We start from the raw sequence: 25,733 nt of genomic DNA on the forward strand, positions 1-25,733 counted from the left end.
TCTTGCTGCAATTTAAGCACATTACTTCTTGTCCTATCCTCAGTAGTTAAGGAGAACAATTTATCACACTCCTCTTTATGACAGCCTTTTAAGTACTTGAAGACTATTATGTCCCCCCTTACTCTTCTCTTCTCCAGCCTAAACAAACCCATTTTTTTCAATCTTTCCTTGTAGGTCATATTTTTTTAGACCCTTAATCATTTTTGTTGCTCTCCTCTGCACTTTCTCCAGTTTGTCCACATCTTTCCTGAAGTGTGGTGCTGGGAACTGGTCATAATGCTCCACTTGTGGCCTTATCAGTGCTGAGTAGAGTGGAAGAATTACTTCTGGTGCCTTGCTGACAACACTCCTGCTAATACATCCCAGAATGATGTTTGCTTGTTTTGCAGCAGTATTACATTATTGACTCCTATTTAGTTTGTGATCCAATATAACCTGGAAAATCTGTTCTGCAGAACTCCTTCCTACGCAGTCATTCCCCCATTTTGTATTTGTGCAATTGATTATTCCTTTCTAAGTGTAGTATTTTGCATTTGTTCTTATTGAATTTCACCTATTTCAGACCATTTCTCCAGTTTGCCAAGATCATTTGGAATTCTAATCCTGCTCTTCAAAGCGCTTGCCACCCGTCCCAGCTTGGTATCAGCCGCAAACTTTATAAGCTTACTCTCCATGCCATTATCCACATCATATATGAAGATAATGAAAATAAAACGTTTATTCACAAAGTTCTGTTTAAACCAAAGTAACACCAGCCTGCAAAGTTCTTGGCCCTGTTCCATTCCTGCTGCTCGGCTGTGTGTAAACTTCAAGCCGACACTAAAAACCCAAACTAACATTTTAGACAAGGCCACTTTTATGTCTCAGAGCTCTCAGTCATAGTCTCTTGTCAGCAGACCCCTCACTCTGCCTCCCATGAGAGTACCCCAGCTCCTTTTAAATGTACTGAGCTGAGCTTTGTTCAGCTCCCCATGATTGCTTCAGTGCAAGGAGGCATTTCCAGCAGAGAATATGAAACCTCTGCTGGGACTGAACCCACTCCCCAACCGCCGCCCACCCCTGCAAAATAACCACACCAATGTCAGGCTCAGCCAGTCTCCAATGATATGGGGACACAGAATGACTATACACTGTACCTGTATCTTTTCACACAGGAATGGCTATTTTCTTACAAAGTTCCCAGATACCACTTCTAGATGTGCCCTTATTTAGTCATTATACCAAATACTGCTAGCCCCAAGTGTTCAAAAACATGTCAGAAGCCACCCACCCACCCCCAGAATGACGAGATTGGCTTAAAAGTCATCAGATTTTAAAAATAATAATAAAGATTGTGTTCTTTAATTTTGCTTTACTTTTTGAAAAAAATGAAAGCTGAGATTCTCGTGAAATAATCTGATTTCAGCAGCTGGGGCTTTAAGACAAACACTGCATATTGTGAGACCTGCAATACAATCTCAAGAACTGGCCACACTGGAAATTGTATCCCAGAATGACTGCATGGAGCTCAGCAAGCATTTTGGGGTGTAACACTGATTTCACAGTCAATTATTGACACCCAGTAATTATTTGTAACCCAGTTCCTGTGCTGCTCCTGTGTCCAAAGTGCTGTTTGGGAAACAACAAATAGCTCTGAGGAAAATCTTAAATGACTAGCTTGAAACCAGGATGTTCTCTGTTCCCTAGATCCAAAAAGTTTTGACTATGTTGAAAATAAAAGACATCCAGGACTGCCAAGCTAGCAGCTTAAGCAGTGGACAGAAAAGAAAGCTCACGCTTGGAATTGCCATTTTAGGAGACCCCCAGGTAAGATTAACATCAAACTGTTGGTAGGACACCCTGCTGACAAGAAGGCAGATAGGCTGGTGAAAGTCGCCAGAAGCTGCTGATTTAGTTTGAAGAGCTGTGCTTTTCATAATGCTATTTATTATCCATTCGTTATGTGTATTGTCTTATGCAAGAACCTGGTCACCAGCCATTGGAACCTGGTCACCAGCCATCTCTGTCTGTGTACCTGTCACGAGTTGCACCACTCACCGCGAGTCTCGTGCCACCTCTTGGTCACTCTGGGGATTAGCTCTTGAGGTTGCCACTCCTTTGCATGCTGTCACACTGTCTCTGCAGCAATTCTCTCATTCCCGGAACCCCGCAGCACCCGTTTTGTGACTCAGCCCTCCCGCTAGGTTACTCAACGTTCCCCCCTTTTGGGGTACAGTCCTTCAATTCTCTGTCACTCCCACAGAGACCCAGGCAGTCTTCCTGTTCACTGCACCGCTGATCTATGCCACGCCCTCGGTGGCTGGGAGGGGAACCTGGGCCTGCCCTTTACTCTGGCTTCCAATCCAGGGACTCTCAATCCAGAAGATCTGGGCTTTAGCTTCTCCCAGCCCTCACTGCTCCTTCCCTGGAGTGCTTCCTATCACTCCTGGTTCCCTTCCTTGCTCTGGGTACTAGCTCCAAACCCTCCTTCCCCTTCCCAGGGAATGACTGCCCTTTCCCAGCAGCAGCCTCTGTCTTTGCCAGTTTCCTGCCTTTATAGGGTCCACCTGTTCCGGCCCAGCTGAACCTGCTTGCGACCAATTCGCCGCTCCCTGACTCTTCCTCCAGGTGCAGCCTCTGGAGTTAATAGGCCTGCCTGGCCACCTGAACCCCTTCCAGTCCTGTGTGGGTGGTGGACACCCCATCACGGTACCAAACACTCACTGTGCCACGCCCCGTACAGATTGGTGAGGCTTCTGGTCTCTCCAGAGGGTGCTACGCCATAGGCCACTGAGAGTCATTTTTGCCCTGGCGTAGCCAGTTGTGCTAGCCAAGCCTGTCCACACGCAGCATAGGACAGCATTTAGGAACAGGTGCAGGCTTGTTAAGCCTTTCTCTGTGACTCTCACTGTAGCTGTGGCTCTGACCTCAAATGCAATTTCAGTTTCAGCTCAGGCTGACCGTGAACAGTGCAAGCTGAACCCCACACCAGTGGAGTGTTTTGGGGTTCAGAGCCTCAGTCCGATCTAGGGGGACCAGTCATGGGTATTAAGGTGTGCATGCTGCCTCTTCTGGTCCAGAGATACTGGTGGCAATTTCATGCCGAGGCCCTGCAGAGGGAACCATGACTGCATGGGCCAGGAGCTCTTGCTTACCCAGGCAAGAACGCACCCAATGAGAGATGAGAGCACTTAGCATCTGTATAAATAGAGTTGTGTCTATCCATTTAATTCTCTTTCCTTTTTGAATATAATGTTTTCCACAGGAAGTGTTGGATTTAGATGCTTCAGGTCCATTAAAATCCTAAACACTCTGCTAAATGTGCAATCCTAAATGTCAGAATCTGTGTCCCGGTCACAGAGTCTTTCATGTGGCTGGAATGGAATGTTTTATTATTTCCTCCTGGCAGGTTTTGATATTAGATGAGCCAACTGCTGGTTTGGATATCAGTTCCAGATACCATGTATGGAGCCTACTGAAGGAGCATAAAGCTAACAGAGTAACCCTGTTCAGTACCCAGTTAACGGATGAGGCTGATATTATCGCTGGTGAGCACTGGATTGCTCATTCCCCGAGAGATGATGATGATAATAGTAACACAGATGTCATTTTGCTGGCCAGAAATTTTCCAGCGGAACATTGTTCTGTCAGCAAATGCCGACTGGTTGAAAGGAAAACGTATTGCGGAAGTGTGTCAGTTTTGACAAAATTTCCTTTAGGAAAAAAATATGGAATGGAACATTTCAATTTTCCAGTTTGAAAGGATTTTTCATTTCAAGTTTTTAAAATTTTACATTATATAATATAAAATGTAAAAAGTAAATATTGGAATGAAACATTTTGATTTTATCCAAATGAAATGTTTCAGTTTACATGAATTTTTTTTTTCAGAATTGCATTTTGGTTTTTCTGTTCATTCCATTTTGGAACAGAAAAAAGTTCAAAATCTAAGAATTTCCCATGAAATGGAAAAGCCATTCCTGCCCTGCTCTCAATGTCATAACTTGTTCTTTCCTGACTGTTGAGAAGGTTAGTCCCTGCTGTCTTTAGTACATCCATTTATTTATAAGACAGACCCAGGTCAGTGAGGTAATATCTTTTACTGGACCAGTTTCTGTTGGTGGAAGGGACAATCTTTCATGCTTCACAGAGCTCTTCCTCAGGTCTTTCACAGGCCTGAAGAAAAGCTCTGTGAAGCTTGAAAATTTATCCCTTCCACCAACAGAAGTTGGTCCAGTAAAAGATATTACCTCACACATCTTGTCTATCTCATGTCCTGGGACCAACACAGCTTACAACAACATTGCAAGCACTTATTTATAGACATTTATGTCTCCCCTCACTCATTTTTTCTCTCTAGTGAGGAACAATCTCCCATTTTAGCTCTATGGTACAAATTATTTTGTTTCTGTTTCTTTAGACCGGAAAGCTTTTATCTCCCATGGGAGGTTAAAGTGTGTTGGCTCTTCTCTCTTTCTGAAGAGAAAATGGGGAATCGGTTATCACTTAAGGTGCAGTATACTGAGCTTGTGTTAAAGGGATCCATTTTGAGTACATTTTGGTTCTATATTTCTTGGGGGGGGATAATAATCTCTATATTGTCAAAATTAATGTACAGAGTACTGGTGGGCATTAGTTTTGTCATTTGTATATTAAGCATCTTTCTCAGCTATATATTTTATCTGTCTGAGTACTGAACATCTGTTCATTTTAGTCCTCTGTCCAATACTAAAAGGAAAAGATCTTTTCACATATGGGTAAAAAATCAAAAAAACATGCAAAACAGTTTAATAATTCATGTCTAAAATTGGCATTGATTAACAATAAAGTACGTAGATAACCAGAGGACATAAGGTTGGCTGGTATTGTCCTCTCCCCATCTTTTGCTCCATTGTTTATTTGAATTGTTACTAAAGGAAACTCTCAATAACCTGAATGGGAACTTTGCTTGCATAAGAGTTGCATAAGGGCCTCAGGATTTGGATAAATCTCTGTCATTTAGCATTATGGGGCCTGGCAAAAACTTTTCTTTTTTTTTTACTCATTTTTTTTCCTATGTTACATTTGACAAATTGTACAAAGTTCTTGATGTAACTGATCAGTTCAGTTATGAGGACTCCATTTGGTGTCCTGTCCAAATATTTCATCCCTTCATTTAAGAGAATAAAATCCCATGTGGCTGAGGACTATGTGCCTGATCCTGAGAGGCGTTTTGCTCTCTCAACCCCAACTTAATTCAGTGATTCCGTTCTGGGGCATATAGTGCAAATTTGGAATAACTGTGTTTTACTTGATATCTTCTAAATACACACAAAGAAAGCCCCTCTACATCTGTGAACTCTGGCAAGCTATTCTCTGTGATAGACTTTCCATATCTGATGTTCCTGTGCTTTTCATGCAACCTTTTATTTCTCTCAGGAATCAAATCAAATTCTCAATTGCAGGTGGCAGAAAGGCAAACCCTGGAGCTGATCCTATAATTAGATGCCACTCCTGCTCCTACATCACATCTAATATGTCAGTAACCTCTGGACTTCTCCATCTGTTTGAGAGAAACAGAACCCTTGATAGTTTAAACAGCTAACATTCCAAATGCCGATTAGGTGTGTGATTAGAAGTCTTGTTACATATATGCTAGTGGACAATTCGTTTCTGAACTTTCTTCAAAAGACTTAACTTTTTCCAACAACTTATTAAGTGGCTGGATGTACATTTCTAGATTTGTTGGATTGTTCCAGGATGAACAGAAGAGGCACCGTTACAAATATTTCCTTTTTCTTTCCTTTCCAGCCTGCACATCAATGACTCTTGTGACTCTGCAAAAATGACATCTCTGGTCAAGCAGCATATTCCCAATGCTAAGTTATCTGGGCAGAGTCATGAAGAATTGATTTACATGCTGCCCTTTGAAAATGTGGATAAGTTCCCTGGTAACTATCACTTTGTAATTTAAGAGTGACTCCTTAGGATGTCATTGTAGCAGAGAAGTTTCAGAACAAGTCTAAAAGACTCCTGGAAGAAAATATCCATACATAAAGCTGTCTGAATTTTGTTTTCTGTTAATGTTTTGCCTTAATTATTTTATGTCAATTGTCTCCTTTTAAGCTGAGCAACCCCATTTTACCATATCTTTTTAAGGGAAAAGATAATGAACAGAAAGGGCTGGAGGAGATGGGTGGTGGTGTGAATAAAGTACTGAAGATCTGGGTTTTATGCCCAGTTTCTGATACCTCTGTTACCTTTGGCAAGTCATAGTTACATGCTATGTTCCTCCATTTCCACATCTGCAGAGTCAAGATATAATAACTTCCTCACAAGGGAGTTGTGAGGCTTAGTACAGAGATTCATAGATTCTAAGACAATCAGTGATTATCTTGTCTGACTTCCTGTATAACACAGCAGGAAAACTTCCCTGAAATAATTCCTGTCTGGATTAGAGCATGTGTTTGTAAAGGACTTGGAGATCCTACCATGAAAGGTGTTGTACAAGTTGAAACTATAATTATTATATTTTATTTTATTTTTTGAGTGCACACCTTCCCAGTGAGCATCTGTATCAGGGATTTCAAATCCTGGTTGGTTGGATATCCACTCTCCATAAAATAGCCTGAAGAACTGTTCTCTGTCACTTAACTGTTTAAATGCCTAAATCTAGTCATGATGGAGGCTGAGGTGAATCCATATTTGGCCCAAAGTATTTAGCAGCCACTCTGTTCTTAAAACTTTAAAATATGCAACTATAAGAAAGCAACTGTTAGATATTTTTGTGTTTCAGAACTGTTCTGTGAGCTAGACACTCATGTGTGCCAGGAGATTCTGAGTTATGGCATTTCCATGACAACCCTGGCTGATGTGTTCCTGACACTGGAAGAAGAAGCAGCAATTGATCAAGCAGGTAAGAAAGTCCAATGCTGTCCAAAGTGAAAAGGATGACTCGGTCTTTACAAAGGCAAAATTCTCATTGAAGTGAATGGGAGTTTTGTCTGATAAGAGCAGTGGGATTTGTCACAGTATCACAGATCAGATAAATCCAAATAAGTAACCTTATGGTATTTTCTGTTCCACTGAAAGCATCCCAAGGCATCTTTCCTGATTTCTGAAACAGTTCTTTTCACATTTTTATAATAACTGTCTGGAATCCTGAATCTTATTCTGGTCATCTCCAATTAGATGGCGGTTCTCAAATTAAACAGAGCACTCCCAAACCTGCCCAAAAAAATTAAACTCACTAGTGCCAGACACACATGCTGATGTGACTCATCAGGGCTTCAACTTAGTAATGGTTTGGTATATCATGTAGGACTAAAAGCTTGAAACTTCAGCCTCTGAGTTGAGTAGTCATTTCCAAACCCAGTATCCAAATATCCATTTCAACGTCCTACTCGCTGATTTGAGAACTCAGATCAGGAGCATAATTTGCTGTAGAGGACAGTAGCACCTCCCCCAAACCTTGGTTTGCCCCCCATCTGAATTTTCATAGCTTGATATGCTCCACCTTTTCCCCCTCCCACAACTTTGCAGGATATAATGTAGAACATTATATGTGGCAATGAGATGCAGATTAAGTCAATTTGTTTGGTAAATCATTCCCCTCCTTCCCCATTTATTTGTAATCTGGGATTGATTCCATATTGCTCTTCAGTGAAGCTAAAAGGAAAGAACTTCTGTGTTCCAAACACGCCAGGATAAGGGGTAAGCTTTAACTGGCCAATTTCTTTGCTCCTAGATTATGGTGTGTTCAGTGAGGAGCAGGCAGAAGAGGAAAGAGACACTTTCTCTCCCGACGAATTGGAACAAAGTCTCCTGTCACTCTCAGACACTGGAAAGGCGACTGTAAGTGGCACAGCCCTCTGGAGACAGCAAGTCTGTGCCCTGGCAAGAATTCGCTTCTTAAAGCTAAAGCATGAGAGTCAAACTATTAGGTCCATGTAAGTGCCAGAGTGTATCTGATCCTATATATGAAAAGCAAAAGCAAACTCAGACTGCATATGTCAAAAAAAAAAACCTGAAAAAATTTCTCACTGGTATTTATTTTGTCTATCAGCACTCAAAACAACTTGCAGATTAAATAGCGAATTCACCGTAAATAACAAACAACTTTTCAGCTCATGGCACCTTTGCGAAGTGACACCCCTGACTGTAATACTGTTTTTATCTGCCTGTTATTTTCTGTGGCTTTGCTATTCCATGGGAGACTTTCTTACAGCTTTGCCAAATGAAATGTAATTTGGGGACTTGTTTCTTGTATTCACTTGTGATTGGGTATTGTAGTAAGGTCATTGTATCAAAATGTACCAGCCACCTAGGTCCCAAGGAAGCAAGAGAATTACTTGCTGAGTGAGAAAGCTCTAGTTCTCCATATCAGGAATGTGAGAGTTAATCAACACACTCAGGAAATCACTTGTGCCTGTTTGCTGTCTGGAAGCAACTAAACAGAAGTATGAGCCAACAGAAAGGGGTACTTTGAATATGTGAGACAAGCAGAATGTTTCTTCCAGATCATGGAAACCCTGCAAACTTCACTGTAATCTCACTTTGATTTGTGACACTTTACTTAAAGATTTGGGGTTAGGGTTTTGGTTTTTTTCCACACCACCCTCCAGGAAGAGTTTAGAAACTATTTTTAACCTATTAAAAAGTTTTTCAGTTTCCCCTTAAGGGAGAGAGGGTTCAAAACAAAGACTTTCTTGTTGTTTTGGTAGGGCAGCTAAACCAGTCTTCCAAGGAGTTTCAGAGACCATGTGTTTCTCACCTGGAGAAGGAAGTCACCACAGATCCTGTACTCTTCTGCATCTTGCTTTACTTTACTGAGGAACCAGGCCTAAGAGATAGGGACCTCAGGTACAGGAAGGGAAGTGGTCTTCGGGAAGGTAATAAAGGGAAGTGAAAGCTCTTCCTGAGTCTTTGCGCTGGGTCCCAAGACTATGTCTCCCTGGTGCTGGGCAGGCGGGAGCTCTGCTTCCCTCCAAGACACTAACTGACCAAATGCAGAGCAGCCCTGTTGGACTCACACATGTGTTTAAATCGCTACAGTAGATTCACCAGTCTAGTCAGAGGAGAGACTGTGCATGTGGTTTGGCCCATTTGACTTTGGAATTATTTTAATTAGAAATGGGCCAAACCAAAATCATAAATCACAAAACCCCAGATGTGTCTGGATCTGAACTTTGAGTCCTGAGCACTCAATTATATTTAATAATATAATTCTTTATTAAGGCTGCAGCAGGTTCATCCTTTGAAATGGACAATCGTAGTTCCTGAGACTGTATTATTAGAGCTGGTTGAAAAATTTCCTGCTGAACATTTTCCCATCGGAAAATGCCATTTCATCAGAATCGAAACTTTCCATGGGCACCTGTCAAATTGGATGAAATTTTGCTTTGCAGGGCCAAAAAAAATCAAAATAAAACATTTCAAAATGCTCCGCTTTGACATTTTTGGAATAGAACATTTTACTTTTCTATTTCAGAATGCCCTTTTGTTTTGAAAGTTGATTTTATATTATATTAAAAATAATAAGGAAATCAAAAGGAAACATTTACCCCAAAACAACTTTTTGAAATTTCAAACTTGAACATTTTGTTCCCACTTGGAACAAAAACAAAATTTGAAATCACTGAATTTCCTGTGAAACAGACATTCTGGTTTTCCCCCACCACTCCGCTTATTCTCATCATTGTTTGAGGGAAAGAAGCAGCACCAATGGGATAACATAAGTAGATACCAGGTTCTTAAATGGCAGAGCTAATATAGGAAGAAATTAGTCTGATACCAGGTCTGTGAAGGATGGTGGTCCGAGCAGAGTGAAAGGCAGCAGCTTCTGGGGTCCTGGCTGCCGGGTGCTGAAGTGGCAGCTAGAAGTGGCTTGACCTGGTGCTGTGTTTTTCTATAATCTGCCCAGGCAGCCATACGGTCCAGTAAAAGTGGGGGTAGCCATATCAGAAGAATTTCTTGTCACCCACCATAGAACTTTTCAGAGTCCCACTCTTTACCTAGGGCTTTGTTGCTTGCCTCTGGACACAGTGCCAAATTCTTACATGTATGCCATCCTCAGCCTCTTCCCCTCCTCTACCTCCTGTCATCCTTGCCCCGGCACCCCTCCCCACCTTCTGCTCTGGTTTTGCTCGCTGTCCCTGCAAGCATGGTTTATGCATGGTGTGCTCATCAGAGCACTCGGTTGCCTGAAGCTTCTCTCTGCCAGGCACACCTCTGGGTTGAAGAAATGATAGGCAGAGACCAGGCGCTGTCTTAAAGGTTTGTGATCATTCCACATCCCTGAGTTGCATGGCTAGCCTTTTAGCTCTAAGAAGCCTGCAGGTTTGTGAAAATCAGTTGGTATGATGCCAAAAACATGGTGATAAGAGAGTATAAGCATCTTATTTTGATTTTCTAGCCAACTTGGCACCATGGATTAATAAATGGATGTATATTATAACTCATCACCTGCTCTTCCATTTTAGATTATTGGTGTGTGGTCTTCTTATACTGCCTTTCCTGATCTCCAAGATAATAAGTGATGGAGAAATTGTTGCCCTTACGATGAAGGTTTCACCTCAGATGTATTTTCTCCAACCTGGACAGCAGCACTACCAAACACGTCACACCAGCTTATTGATCCTCAATGATACAGGTGAGAAAAATGGAATTAATAATGTCAATGTTGGAATCTACAACACAGTACATTGTAAGTGTCCTGTTGATTTTTTTCTTTCAAAGAAACACACGAAACCAGTACAAAGTCGCAAAGTATATTCCTGCGCTAAATCCTGGTGCATCTTAATAGTGACTCCCTGAATAATTCATACAAGATCATTTCATTAATTAGTTTAAACCAGAACAACATTTCTTGTTTGCATGCTTTGAAAATGTGAAGGGTTATAATCAGAGTCACTTCTAATCCACTATTAAATGGCTGTTGCATTTGCCATGATATCCATACCTTGCTGCATGAATCATCTCCAGATTTTTTTTTAAAATGATGTTTCTAACCCTCATGGTTCTAAAGTAAACCTTGGAAACCTGAATCAAGTGTAAGCGGATTCTGTATTGGCTTCCTACATCTGCGGAGAGCCTGTGCTCATAACTCTGAAAGGTTTGACTGCCCCTAATCATCTCAATGGAATGTTTAGTTGAAAACTGAAATTGTGGAGACCTGTGGAGAGCAGACTAACTTTAATACCAAAAGAAACAAGATGGGCAGCAACTCTGCTGATTCATTATTCACAATTAATGTTTCCGAATATTTCATTTCATAAAATATTCTGAGATTTCAACTTTTCATTGTGATTTGAGACAAAAAGCAAATTTCAAAATCTCTGAATTTCCATCCTGTAGGAAATTACATTTTTTAACCAGCTTTCCTTCTCACCATGCGAACTTCCTGATTACTGTGCGCCGCAAAGTAGTTTTTGCTAAGAAACACCTTCCTGTTAAAAGGTCAGACCATGCCCCCTTTCAGAAATCCATCACTTGAAAAATGTTAGAGGTGTAAGGCTAGTGAGATGGAAGAATTTCAAAGAGCTTCTCTACAGACTTTCAGCTTCCAATAGACCTTATTAAAGTGACATTAGAATTTTACTAGGAATGGACCTAAGCCACATAGTTCAGATCTAGATACAGAATTTCTCACAGAATAGGGTGTTTGGATGGGATCTTCAATTTGATTTTATCATTCTTGTGCTTTTACTATAAAAGAGCTGTCTAAATTCTGCTTTCTCTAATTTGTTAGGTTCAGACATTGAGGACTTCATCCGGGCTGTGAAAAGTCAGAATATAATGTTGGAAATAGCTAATGGGAAAAACATCTCAGATGGTCAAGAATACAATGGGGCTATTAAAGTATCACTTGCAGACAAGGTAACTGAGACTAAGTAAATATGACGTTCTGTAAACTTTATAACTCAAAAACCACTGATGGAAGATGTTATGGTTATTTATTATTATTAGAGGTGGATTCAAGAAGCAAACTTTGGATCTAGCCTTTCCTATAGTTTGGAGGCTTGTTTTTACTTTGGCTCATTGTACAGAAATGTGTCTACAATGAAATCCAGATCTAGAGCTTACATCCAAACGTTGGCAGCATCCAGGTCAAGGGGTTGGTTTATGCTCATCTCTAATTTATACGGTATTATGAATGCACATGACAGTTTCTTTAATAATACAAAGAAAAAGGTCTCTGCCTCAAAAAATAGATTAAAGAGGGTTTTGTTAGAAGAGCAATTTGAAGAATAATAAATTTTTAAAAATCCTTGTTTGGGTTTTAAGCTAGCAAATGGAGCAGGTATCATAAAAGTTTCATGGAGCAAGGTCAGCATACAACAATACTAGAGATATGAGGATTTTTAACTGTAAAATCTGGGCCAAATTCTGTGCTCACTTACACTGATGGAATAAATGGGCCAAAATTTACCCCTCTGCTTTTTTCAATCCAATTTCCTCAGCTAGCTAAAGTCTAGTTTTTAGAGTGAAGACTGACTAATCTTTCATTTCTTCAGCATTTCAGATTTTCAGTGATGTGCCATGCCAAGAGAATCAATTGCTTTCCAGTGCTTATGAACATCATTAGCAATGCATTACTAAGAAACTTAAATTCCACTAGGCATATTCAAGTCACGACTAGGATGTCCCCTATGGTATGTATTTGACATTCTGCCCAAGATTTTCAAAAGTGATTTGTTATTTTGGAAACCTCCATTTTTGGATGCCCAACTTGAGAACTTAAAAAAGCCTGATTTTCAGAGAGTGCTGAGCACTCACCCTCTGAAAATTAGGCCTCTTTAAAGGGTCTCAAGGTGAGCACACAAAAATGGAGGCACCCAGAGCCACCAGTCACTTCTGAAAATCTTGCCACTACGTGTCCCCATGTTCTCTCTTTTATATAATTTGAGGTCCCTTTCACCTGTTCTCTTTTCCAAGCTAAATGACGCTAGCTCTTTCATTCTCTAGTCATGCGTACAATAAGTCCCTTCAGACATTCTTGTCATCATCTTGTCTTTTTGCTGAATTTTCAGTCTGTGCTGTTATATATTCCTTGAGATGAGGGGACTGAAACTGTACACATCATTCCTTACAAATGCAAATTTGTGTTTTACATGTGATAATACCATTATGTTTTCATAGAAATTAGAGCTAGAAAAGAACTGCTAGATTGTTATCCAGACAGTGTGGGACAAGCCTTTAAGTCAAGCCATTCCCATCTCTACCCCAGCCAGTGCCAAATTGTTTCCACCTGTACATTTTCTAATGATTTGCCAAGTCTGGGGAGATGAATGGCCATTCCGTCTCTAGGTACATTAGCCTCTGCTTGGGAAATTTCTGCTGGAGTGTGTGTGGATTCTAGGGTGGAGGGGAGGGTAATTATTTCCCAAGAGATGAGTTCTTCCAGTCCCCTAATCATTTTTGTTCTTCTCTGCATTTGTTTCAATTTGTCTCCATCCCCCTGTATTGTGGCATCCAGGACTGAATGCAACATTGCAGGGTCAGTCTGTAGAGAAGTGGCATTGGCTGTCACCTCTCTGGGTGCCTTACTAAAAGGGGTGCTTTGAGGTTGCATAGACATGATGCCTCTGCAGATGCAACTTCAAGCCAGACCTTTGTAAAGCAACTAGGATGCTTTTGTTTCTTCGGCTGTATGGTGACATTATTTAAAATCTATTCTGTTGTTATTATTTATAGGCATTACGTAAGCACCCATGGCCATTATATGAAAGCATATAGCCATTTTTGCTTACTGTTTTTTAGATATCATCTGAGCACGGAATAAGGTTACTTTGGCATTCCATTCTTTTCATGTCTATTTTAGCTTCTGGTTTGGCACCTCACTTTGCAATGAGCAGCATAGGTGATTACAAGGTAAGAATGGATACTTTGGGTAGGTAAAAGTAAATGTCATATCTGCTGTGTTTCTTGTTTTTAACAATAGATCATCACTTTTTCACATCTTGTAAAGATCTGGTGAGAAATCCAACCACGTCAGTGTTGTTTCCCAATTGGAAAAATGTGTGCGCGTGCTGTTCCTCTGACTTCTCCCATTGGTCCTAATCCTACAAACACTTCATGTGAGTTGTAAGATTGATTTCAGGGAGACTACATATGCAGTCAAAGCTAAGGAAGTGTTTGCAGTATCGGGGCCATACTTTGGATTATCCAAACTCATATCCCCTCCCCTAACAGAATTCTAAACAAGTATTTTTATTTTTTCATATCTATTTTTCCAGAATGTATTTCCCATTCCATCTCGTTCAATGTAATTATTTGACAATTGAGTGAATGCTTTCTCTTTCCTTTCCATTTCCTTTCCTAGATAAAAGCTCACTCCCAGCTGTGGACTTCAGGCATGTTCCCTTCAGCATATTGGTGTGGCCAGGCTCTGGTGGACATTCCTCTCTGCTGTGCTCTTCTCTTCACAATGACTGGGATTATGTTTTTAATTAATTATAAAATTAGTTTGACTCCTGGATTATTAGCCTTACCTATGGTAAATTCCTTTTTAATAAACTATGTGGAAAATTCATCTTCAAGAATAAAATAACGGGGGGAAATTGAGGCCTGACTTTTTAAAAATGTTATCCAAATACTCTAGGCTCTTGCATATCCTTCACCATCCTTGTATCGGAGCACCTGTTTTCTATTCTGAGCTTTGGGAGACTTGAAAGATCTGTGTTGAAGTCTTCATTGATGGATATAGCAAGTGCTGACCTTAGAGAAAGGTTTAACACCCTAAGAAATCCATGCCACCTCATTTTGTCAGTTGTCAAATTGGCTGTCTTTTTCTGGAGAATCTCAGTAATAGAATTACAGCAAGGGTATTCTACAGGAGCACTGTGCTGTGTCAGGATAGATGGAGGGAGCAATGTGCCCGTCACCTGGCTATGTATGCCTGATTTTACACTGCACATTACCATAAGTTTGTCACTTTTTTTCAGCACCAAATTCAACATACATGTTCAGAAGGGAGAAATAGCTGTCCAGTCTTAGCATGTTATTGGGTTTTCAGTTTGCAAGGAAGAGTTGTTCACTACAGTATCATCCTTTCCCAGCTCCAAGTCCACTTTGGTTAAGGTTAGGTAGCACAAATGTTCCATCAAAAATGTCTGTGATACCATTTTTATCCTCTAAATTTGTGTTGCATATTGTTTGTGTTGGCATGATGCTCATTCTGATTCTTTCCATTCAGGTTGTGTCTATATTTGGCTATGCAGCATCCATTGTCGTCCTCACTTATGTGATCTCTTTTGCTTTTCGCAAAAAGAAAAGCTACAGTGACCTTTGGGCTTTTATCTTTATATTTGTAAGTACATGAAAGGTTTGAAGGGGGTTATAGTGTCATTGAAGATCAGATTTTATCATAGTGACAATCACAGATGGATCAAGCAGAAAAAATTCAGAGGACATAAGTGGGGATTTCATCCTGGAGTTTTGTTCAGCTTCTTATAAAGACAGGCACCAATTTCAAAATTTGGACCTGGATCTTGCTTTCAGATTCAGAGGTTAAGAGGAGCTCCTGCTTCCCACTTGTCCAGCATCTGAGCAGGACATTCCATAACTGCTAAGATACCTGCAGTTGGAGCATGCTCACTGGGGAAACACTCTCAAGCTGATATCTTCAGAGAAGCAAAATAATATATATAATTTTCTCTTAAAGTGGACTAATGGGTGTGTTGCCTTTGGTTTGTTTGTTTTTTTATCATGGCTTTCTAGGTTTCTTTCGTGCTTAATGGAATTTATTATATAATCCATGTGAACTTCATCACGACCATCCTCACTGCATTGATTCCTTTCTATACGTTAGCTGGCTGTATGAGAATAATTGTGAAGGTGCGTGCAGAACATAACAAACTCCAGCATAATACGCTTTTTTCTAGTTTTAATTTGAAAAAGTTGCAACAAAACCTAAAAAAAACCCAAGGCGGTCGGATGAATTGTTCGTAGCACACTGCCAGGTGCAGTCTGGCTAGATATGTACCATGACCTGAGCCTTGGGTTAAAATTTCAAACCAGTGCAATGATTCCTATCAGTAATCGTTACCAAAATTCTCAGCTGTACTGCACTATGAAATGCCACTTTGCATCTACAGAAAACTACCGGCATGACGAAGTATTGATCCAAATAGCCTATGATGGATGCAGTACTGCAGCTATTCACTGAGAAGATGGAACCAAATATGCAGGCCAAATCCTAAGCGGTGCTGAGCATCTTTAATTCCCCTTGACTGCAGTGGGAATTTGCAGATGCTCAGCCTCTCTTCGGAATTGGCTCTGTGGTAGTATTTTGTATCTATGAGCACTCTCCCCATATGTAAGCCCTATGCCAAAGACTGTAGTGGACTGGTGAAAGTGTGGTGCAGAGGAAACAAGGAGATGAAACCAAGGAGGCAGCTGTCTAAGGAGCTGCACAGGTTGCTTTCCAAGGGGTCAATATGGAAGTGGAATACGTGAGGGACTGTAATGAGAGGAAGGGAGAGAGCCGAAATCAATCTGGAAGAGGAAGATGAATGGGGAGCAGTCAGGGAGGCAGTAGGTCACATCTACCTAGAGAAGAATGAGGCAGGAGGAGAAGTGAGATTGGAAAAGGGTTAAAAATAGCAGTAGAGGAGAAATCTAGTGGCCCTATGATGGTTCTTTGGAAATGACACGGGGCAAGGGCTGTGGGAAGAGTGCCACCATTAGAGGGCAGCTGCAGATAGAGATGGAGGGAGGTAAAGGAACTGTGGATGGTGGGCGTTCCAGAGAAATCAGGAGAGAGGGTAAGCTGGGGTGGGGGGGAAGTTAGAGGTGAAGAGACTGGCAGAGTGGGTGGAGGGGATGGCAGCGAATGGTGGGGATGAAGGGAAGAGCAAGGGTTGCCGGATGCAAGAAAAAGAAGGCAAAGGAGCAGTGAAAGGTAGGATGAGGGTCTAGTGGGGGTAAGAAAAGGTAGGAGATGGATGTGGAAGGAAGAAGGGAGAACATAAAGGTGGTGGGAGGAAAACAGGAAGCAAGGAGGGCAAGATAGAAGAGAAGATGGAGGATGTGGTGGAAGCGGGAGGCTCAGGGATGCATCACCTTGATCTCTCATTGAGTTATAGGAGTGAGTCCAATCATGCCAAACCAATGAAGTGCTGAGTAATTGTGCGGCCAAATGATAAACTGTAAAGCCCCTTTGAAACAGAGGTCTAGGAAGGTCCCGTACACTCTCTCTAACGATACCAAAAGCATTGCGGAGAGCTCATATGTGTTTAAACACAGAGGGATAAATTCAATCTTATCTTACATTCAAAGGATGTAGGCTTTCACTTTTACTCTCCACTGGACATTGTCGCTGTTTCTAATCTGTAAATTGTTTTATCCTTATGCAGGTGTCGTCAGACCATTTATTTAACCCCTGGGAAGATGATCAAGAAATGATGCTGAGCAAAGGCCACTTGCTTGTTAGCCTGGCAGTAAGAACAAACTTCCATTTCCAAGATGATGTGAAGTTTTCCTGTTTTCAATGCCCTCCTCTTGCTGAATGAAGTTTCGTTGCAGAAAATTTCTCACACTGCTGCTCTGAGATTTAAAAAAAGAAAAGAAAAGATCCTCTGCCCAATCCTGTGATGTGCTGAGCCCTTTCAACCCCCCATTGACTTCAGGGGGAATTGAGAGGGCTCAACATCTCACTGGTAAAGAGGGGCCATCCATTCCAGCTACCTGAGGGGGGGGCAGTACAAGCGTTACCTTCATGGCATTTTTCTCATGTGGGCGTGAGTACCCTTGTGCATCTGCCACTTCCTGAAGGCTCTCTCCACACTCCTGCATCATAGCATCCTCCTCCTTCCTTCTTCCCCCCACTCTCTCAATTTCTCCATCCTTGGTAGAACTGATTTCACCTCCCAAGCGAGGGCCTTAACCACTGAGCTATAATCCATCCTCACACTCTCTCTGGCAAGACAACAGAGTCAATGTCAGAGCCAATATTAGATCTGGGTTGTTCCTGCTCTCAGTCCTGTGCTCCAATCGCTAGGCCATGCCTCTGTCTTTTTTTGCACTCCGTTTATCTTCACATGGGATGCTAAAATCTGAAATTTGAAAAGAAGTATTTGGGTAAAATCCCTGGCTCTGCTGAAGTAAATTGGAGTTTTGCCATTGACATCAATGGATCCAGGCATTTCACCCATTGTCTTTTGCTTATTTTCCAGCCATACCTGCACTGTATTATTTTTATTTTCATTCTGCGATGTCTGGAGTGGAAATACGGAAGAAAAACTACGAGAGAGGATCCAATCTTCAGGTCTGTGCAAAACAGAATCTATACAAATTGAATTGAGCCTTGGGCTGAATAGATCAGGTGTTCATGACACAGGAGCTACGTGTGGCAATCTGCCTCTGTACCATATGCTTCAAGAACACTGAGTTTGGTTTCTTTTCTCTGTAGAATCTCTCCAAGGAAAGAGATCTTCCGCCCAAACCCTGAAGAGTCTGAAGGAGAAGATGAAGATGTTCAAGCTGAAAGAATGAGATCCAGCAGCGTGATGACCTGTCAGAACCAGGAAGAGGTAAAAATGAATAAGGAGAATGTGCATCCAACACGAAATCATAGAATCATAGAAATGTAGGACTGGTAGGGACCTCAATAGGTCATCTAGTTTGTGCTCAAGGTAGGATTGTGTAATAACTAGACTATTCCTGACAGGTGTTTGTCTAACCTGTTCTTTAAAACCTCCAATGACAGAGATTCCACAGCCTCCCTAGGCAATCTGTTCCAGTGCTTAACTACCCTGACACTTACGAAGTTCTTCCTAATGTCCAACCTAAATAATGACAATACATTATTTGGGTAGAGGCACGCTGCACATCTCCCCACATTGCCCTGCCAATTGCTATCAAACCTGATATCAAATGGAATTAGATGGGTGTTTAATCTCTGGCGCGCCTTCATCTCTCTGTTAAGATTGTTACTCTTAAAGCAAAGAGTAATGATTGGCTGTGTGATATAGACACCTGAATACTAGGGACCACGTTCTGATTTCATTTATGCTGGTGGCTCTTTTAAATTTTATAGACTTCTGTAATAAAACGTTTGCTGATGTAGTTGTAAACTACAGCGTAATGCATAGCAGTTAGCCTGACTTTAAATCTGCTTAATCTTCACCAGGCCTTCATTCTGATCTGCGAAGGGCACAGTGCAGTTAAATGCTAGCTCTTTATATATTTCATTTTGCAGTAAAACCATCCATTTCTGCATTACGCTTATGCTATGTGAGTCTTCCCTGTCTTCACCCTAGAGCCAGAGCACAAGGGAGCTGCTTAATCTTACTCAAGACTTTTTATCCAAAAATACCTCCTGGTCATGGGGAAAACACAAGCTAAAGAGAGTTTCTCACATATTACCTATTTTCCTCTGGCTGATGTCACTGGCAGGGAGAAGAGATGGTGGCTCCATCCTACTGCCAGACAGGAAGAACAGGGCAGCCTGTGAATTGGCAGAGTCTGGGCGGTGCCTCAAGATGCTTTGTGCTTAAAGTTGGCCCTGGACACTGGAAAACATTTAACAGGCTCTTGGTGTCACAAGCAGAGCTAGTTGGGAAATGGGATTTTTTGCAGAAAAATTCAACTTTTTGTCAAACAACAGTTTTCATCCAAAAAACAAAAATTATTTTTTTATAACAAAATTTTATTTTATATTTTATATATATTTTATTTTATAACAAAAATCAGACACTTTCTATGAACATTTTAATTTATCTGAAAGCCCAACTTGCCATCGAAAAGAAGTTTAGATGGAAAATTTTCAACCAGCCGTAGTCACAAGCAGCGCTGCCTGGAAAAGGGGATCCCTTACCAAGAAAAAATTTGCATTTCTGCCAGAAAATCATTCCAGCAGAAAATTCCTGAATGGCGCTCATGACAAGTGATGTCCATAAATGATTTTTCAGTAATAAGGCCACCAACCACAGAAGCCTCAGAAACACCCAACTTTTTCTTACCATGTGCATTTTCAGAGCTGGGTGTTGAGCCATAGATAGCTGCTTCTCAAACTGTGCTTAATAAATCCACACGTCCACATAGTTAACAATAGTCAACTAGAAATTTTAAAATGTCAGCAGAGGAAGGAAGTGAGGAGGGTTTGTGATACCAAATGAATTCGAAGGAACAGTTTTCTTGATCATCTTTCATTCATTTCTCAGATTGGGCCATATCTGCTACAGCCATATATTTTATCAAAGTGATGGTGGTTTGCTTTTGTTCCATAGAGACCAATCCTTAGCGTCAACAGTCTACGCAAGGAATACAAAGACAAGAAGGCCAGCTCCATTTTTAAGAAAAGGAAGAAAGTCGCCACAAGAAATGTCTCCTTTTGCGTTAAAAAAGGTCAGAACAAACAAGTATATCACTAGAGGTTTTTAAAACAATGTTATGCATTTTGTTTAATAGAATATTTAGAGTTTGTGAAAGTTATTGGATTAACACCACTGGTGACTGAAGTCTTCTATTTATCACAAGCACCAAGCATGACAAATCAAGTAATTTTGGGTAGGGGCTTGTTGCAAGTGTCCTCGCATTACCTGGCTAATTTTTCTCAAACCTAACCTATGGAATTAGATGGGTGTGTAATCTCTGGCGGTCCTCCATCTCTCTGTTAAGATTGCCAATATTTATGGAAATAGTAATGGTTGATTTTGTGATATAGACACCTCAATACTGGAGGCCATATTCTGATTTCCTTTATGCTGGGGAGTCTTAAATTTTGTAGACTTCTCCAGACATATGCAGGTGTAACTGTGACTGGAATCTGATCATAGGGATTTGACTGGCCCTATCAGTGGAGTTTACAATGGCCACTGAACAAGCATCAGATGGTAGAGAACTTCAGTCCCTACCAACCCAGGTGGAATTTAAATCAGTGACCCAGGAATGCTTCTCTATCTCATCACCAGTTCAGAGATTTGAGTACATATTTGTACCGCCAGCACAAATGGCAGACCATCAAGTGGATCAGTTTCAGGAAACATAAAAGCCTTCTACACAATATTCCAAACCATTTGCATGAGGCACTAGTCCAGTAGAGAAAAATAGCTGCAACTCTTTGCAAAAATGTTAGATTTCCCTGGTTCTGCCCCCTCTCTTTTGTAGTGACGTACAGTTGCTAGCAGTTCCAGTAGATGGTATTCATCTGTCCATTTTATTCTAGGTGAGGTTTTCGGGCTACTTGGACCCAATGGGGCTGGCAAAAGCACAACTCTAAAGGTGATCATTGGAGACACGTCCCTAACTGCTGGACAGGTAGGAGAAACCTGGGAAAGAGGAGAAGGAGAATTGTCTATTCTGAATGCTAACTGAAAGCTGAAAACTCCAGGGTTATATCCTGGTCCTATTGAAATCAATGGCAGCAGATCGATTGACTTCAACAGGTATATCTACACTGCATCTAGAAGAAAGCCTTCCAGCCCACGCCCAGACTCACGCTTGTGGGACTCAGGCTAGAGCACTAAAAGAAGCCGGGAGGTTGCCTGAGTTCCAGCCTGAGCCGCAACATCAAAATAACATCTACACAGCTATTGTTAGCATGCTAGCGTGAGCCGTGATAACACAAGTCTGTAGACCCAGTTGGGAAGCTCGCTTCCAGATGCAATGTACACATACTCAACTGGGCCAGGATTTCACCCTAAGAGTTTGAAACATACAATAAACAACAATAAGTTTGCAGTAATGACATCAAAGTCGTGCAACCTTAGTTTCCAAACATTGTCTTACAGGGTGGGAAAAGCTTGACTTGTTGGATTTGGGTGCTGCAGCCTAATTGCTACAGTTCTGAGATGTATTCATTTGTGTTTAATCATTTTTGTTGCTCTTCTCTGGACTTTCTCCAATTTGTCCACATCCTGGACCTGAAAATGCAGAACAATCTGAGTCAACAGTGTAACACTGTTGCAAAAAAAGCAAACATCTTTCTGGGATGTATTAGCAGGAATGTTGTAAGCAAGACAGGCAAAGTAATTTTTCCGATCTACTCCGCGCTGATTAGGGCTCAACTGCAGTATTGTGACCAGTTCTGGGCACCACATTTCAGGAAAGATGTGGACAAATGAGAGAAAGTCCAGAGAAGAGCAACAAAAATGATTAAAGGTCTAGAAAACATGACCTATGAGGGAAGATTGAAAAATTTGGGTTTGTTTAGTCTGAAGAAGAGAAGACTGAGAGGGGACGTAACAGTTTTCAAGTACATAAAAGGTTGGTACAAGGAGGAGGGAGAAAAATTGTTCTCCTTAACCTCTGAGAATAGGACAAGAAGCAGTGGGCTAAAATTGCAGCAAAGGAGATTTAGGTTGGACATTAGGAAAAACTTCCTAACTGTCAGGGTGGTCAAGCACTGGAATAAATTGTCTAGGGAGGTTGTGGAATCTCCATCATTGGAGATTTTTAAGAGCAGGTTGGACAAACACCTGTCAGGAATGGCCTAGATAATACTTAATCCTGCCATGAGTGCAGGGAACTGGATTAGATGACCTCTCGAGGTCCCTTTCATGAACATGGTAAATAATTCCTTCCTATTAGTTTACCCCTAATCTTATAGCCCCCTTCCTTTCACTCCTTCCCCACAGCATTACAAAAAGGAAACTGCATTTTACCTCTTTTCCCTGTCTCCCTTTGACTGTGCTGAAATAGTGGGGCCATATTAGAGCTGAAACCTGCAGAGCCCTCAGCTGGGCCCTTGGTGAGGTCTGCAGGATTCCATGTTGAAGAAGAGATTTTAAAAACTGTGAAGAAACACTTCTACCTTTGAGCCCAGAATAAACCGATTGTTTGTGCAGGTGGTGATGAAGGGGACAGATGCAGCTGCTTCTCAACCAGAAGAGGACACAACTGACTTCCTAGGGTACTGCCCTCAGGAGAACCCTCTCTGGCCAAATCTTACTGTTCAGGAACATCTGGAGGTTTATGCTGCTGTGAAAGGGATGAGAAAAGAAGATGCTGCTGTTACTATCAAACGGTACAGAAATAAAATGATTCCAGCCTCCATGGCAGGTGGAGGGATGTACATTGTGTTTAATCACCATTAGCGACCTCTGCGCCCATCTTGTCTAAAGCTGTTTCTGGTTCAGCTTCTTTATCACATTCATGTACCTATGACATAGAAGAAAAGGTGGAGCTCTTTCCCCCCTTGCTCAGGTTAAATGAAATGAAAGCAGGGAATGTTTAAAAAAATCCCTGTAAGGCATTTCATTGGGCACCCAGGGCCCAGCTGGGAAAGCTGGAGTTTGCCTGGTCACTTGTCTTTTGGCCATTGGAATGGGAACTACTAGTGTGAAAAACGGCAAAAATATTTGTGTATTTAGCAAAAAATTGAGAGGTTTTCTAATGACTACACAGGAAAATAAGAATTTCAGGGGGGTTCACATTTTAGAATTTCAAGGTTTTGAAATTTCATAGTGAAAAATCGGGAAGGTGGTTGTTTGTTTGTTTTTTAACTAGTATCAGTTTGTTGTTATTGTTATAAATTGTTATTACTATTGTTATTATTTGTACTATAGGAGGGTCCAGGAACCGGGCTTGCTGGTGCTGTAGAGTACACACAGCATGTATTTTAATTTCCAAGACACACCAAGCGTCTGTGACAAATAGGGGACACAAGAGGAAGGATAGCTGGGTGGGTGGTTTTGAGCCAATTATATTTTAATAAATAAACATGCTAAAAAGTAAATGGGTGACTGAGAACGTCATTGTTGCTGGAGAAGATTGGGCAGGGAGCCAGAGGATGGAGTGATGATAGTTTGTGAGATCACAAGGGTAGCTGTAGAAATTATTATGATGTAACAGACAGAGGGGTTCAAGGCTAGGAAGGAGCAGGCCACCCTTCAGGTGGTTCCATAGGGAGAGACATGCCTGATAGGTTCATTTCACTTTTTCTCCCCACCAGGGTAGTGAATGCTCTGAAACTTCAGGAGCATCTTCAAAAACCAGCCAAGAAACTACCGGCAGGAATAAGCAGAAAGGTGTGGATTTTGTTCTCTCCTGTGATTTATGTTCTAAAACCAATCACTTCCTAGTTGCTGTTTCCACCTGGGCCCTCCTGAAGAGTTCAGAAGGAAGACTTCAAGTTGTCTTTTCAGGAAGTTTGGGGATCTTTTTTCCTGCAAATGCTTTTGGCTTTGTGGGTATTAAACCAGTGCTATTGGGTGCCATCTAGAGGACACAAAAGGCAAATATTTTGCACTCTCTGTAAGTAGAGTTGTCGTCTCAGAGGTTCAAAAAACTGTGGCATCTGGAATGATCCCAAGCCTATAAAACTGGACAGCTGGCAATGTGTACAGATTTCCCAGGAGAGCTATCTCAGAAAAGGGATGATCCTGGGAAAACCTGGACAGGTAGCAACCCTATCTATAAGGCAGGGATAAATCAGCCCTGGCAAGGATGATTCAGTAGTGTCTAGAGAAGGGAATGAACCTTTCCAGGAAGATCCCTCTCAATCATTCTTTATTTTGGAATGGCAAGTGAAAAGGCCTGAGCTGCCTCAAGTGGTATTTTTGTGCATTGCTCTATTGTTGGTGCGTCCCTGCCCTGGATTTTTAATTAAAGACGGACCTGAGCCCAAAACTCTGGATCTGAACTTTTCTAGAGTTCAGGGACATTCGAGATTGAGGTTTTGGATCAGCCCAGTAGAGAGAGAGGGACCATTCATGCAGTTTGGAACTGGATCTGAAGTTCTCCAAAGACCAGGGGTATGAAAAGGAGTGAATTCACACCCTTCTCTGGAACATCTTGGAAAAGGAGAAAGAAATGTTACACATTGTTTCTTTAGCAGACAGCGGGTCACACCTTACTGTGCAGTGTCAGAATCACTGGAGAAGCCTGAGTAGACGGTGAAGATGTCGTGAGTGAGAGAAGCCCCCTCAGCATGTGTCACTGACATGCCTGACCTGTTCATTCCCTGCAGATTCAGTCAAAGCTTGCTTTCTTCATACCAGTTACACTCACCACATGTTGACAGTCCCTCAAAGTGCATGCCACATTATAAAAAAGGGGGTTCCTGCATTAAACCACCTGAGCCATTCTGGCTATGACTATGCTGAGTGAAGGCAGTTACTACCAATGAGACCAGTGCACGCAGTGAAGGTAAAAGCCACTGACTTTGTGATCTCCCTCATCAGGTATGCTTTGCACTGAGCATGCTGGGCAAGCCCATGCTGGTGCTTTTGGACGAACTGTCGACTGGAATGGACCCCATGGGGCAACATCATGTGCGGTGAGTGTGGCTAACTGTCCAGAAGGCAGCATGGAAGCCAGCTGTTCGAATGCCCCTTGGGCTTGTTAGAGAGACAAAGTGGGTGAGGTAATATCTGTGATTGGACCAACCGCTGTTAGTGAGAGGGACCAGCTTTCGAGGCTCAGGGAAAGAGAAGGCCTCATGGAGGTTCATAGCAGAGGAGAGGACCCCCTACTACACTTGTTTTGGGGTGCAGCCTGCACAGCAAGCGGCATGTAGTTTTGGGGGGCATGTCAGGTGTGTGATGTGCCCTGGGAGGATTTGAAGCAGAGCAGCCTTTGTGTTTCCGGCACTCAGGTTTTGCAATGCTGCCTGACCTCTTAGTGAGCCATGCAAGTGAGCGAAGCTCTTTTGACAGAATCCAGCCCTGTGGTAGCAGGAGAGAGGGTCTGAATTTTCAATCCAGACTTAGTTACTCCTAGGCCGCTCTCTCTGATTCACACTCATAAAATAATCTGACATCCAAAGGGTCCTTGCTTTCAGAACAAACCGTAGGAACCTTTTTGTCGTTATTTCAATCCTTGCGCTGTAG

General features: G+C 41.7%; 1 protein-coding gene across 1 annotated transcript in view; it reads left to right on the forward strand.

The window, feature by feature from the left end:
• Window positions 1-25,733, forward strand: part of LOC144274236 (ABC-type organic anion transporter ABCA8-like) — a 56,400-nt gene that overhangs the window by 24,179 nt on the left and 6,488 nt on the right. The window contains exons 14-34 of the mRNA XM_077832887.1: window positions 1,687-1,806; window positions 3,389-3,527; window positions 4,400-4,490; window positions 5,770-5,909; window positions 6,755-6,874; window positions 7,706-7,907; window positions 10,440-10,609; window positions 11,708-11,835; window positions 12,474-12,611; window positions 13,720-13,830; window positions 14,282-14,455; window positions 15,155-15,268; window positions 15,679-15,795; window positions 17,316-17,399; window positions 18,135-18,226; window positions 18,371-18,491; window positions 20,190-20,307; window positions 21,128-21,219; window positions 22,749-22,927; window positions 23,855-23,930; window positions 25,086-25,180. Of these exons, the coding sequence (XP_077689013.1) occupies window positions 1,687-1,806; window positions 3,389-3,527; window positions 4,400-4,490; window positions 5,770-5,909; window positions 6,755-6,874; window positions 7,706-7,907; window positions 10,440-10,609; window positions 11,708-11,835; window positions 12,474-12,611; window positions 13,720-13,830; window positions 14,282-14,455; window positions 15,155-15,268; window positions 15,679-15,795; window positions 17,316-17,399; window positions 18,135-18,226; window positions 18,371-18,491; window positions 20,190-20,307; window positions 21,128-21,219; window positions 22,749-22,927; window positions 23,855-23,930; window positions 25,086-25,180 (2,621 nt within the window). The remainder of the gene's footprint in view (window positions 1-1,686; window positions 1,807-3,388; window positions 3,528-4,399; window positions 4,491-5,769; window positions 5,910-6,754; window positions 6,875-7,705; window positions 7,908-10,439; window positions 10,610-11,707; window positions 11,836-12,473; window positions 12,612-13,719; window positions 13,831-14,281; window positions 14,456-15,154; window positions 15,269-15,678; window positions 15,796-17,315; window positions 17,400-18,134; window positions 18,227-18,370; window positions 18,492-20,189; window positions 20,308-21,127; window positions 21,220-22,748; window positions 22,928-23,854; window positions 23,931-25,085; window positions 25,181-25,733) is intronic.

This window comes from Eretmochelys imbricata, chromosome 14 (genome assembly GCF_965152235.1).
Source record: "Eretmochelys imbricata isolate rEreImb1 chromosome 14, rEreImb1.hap1, whole genome shotgun sequence".
Taxonomy (NCBI): domain Eukaryota; kingdom Metazoa; phylum Chordata; order Testudines; family Cheloniidae; genus Eretmochelys; species Eretmochelys imbricata.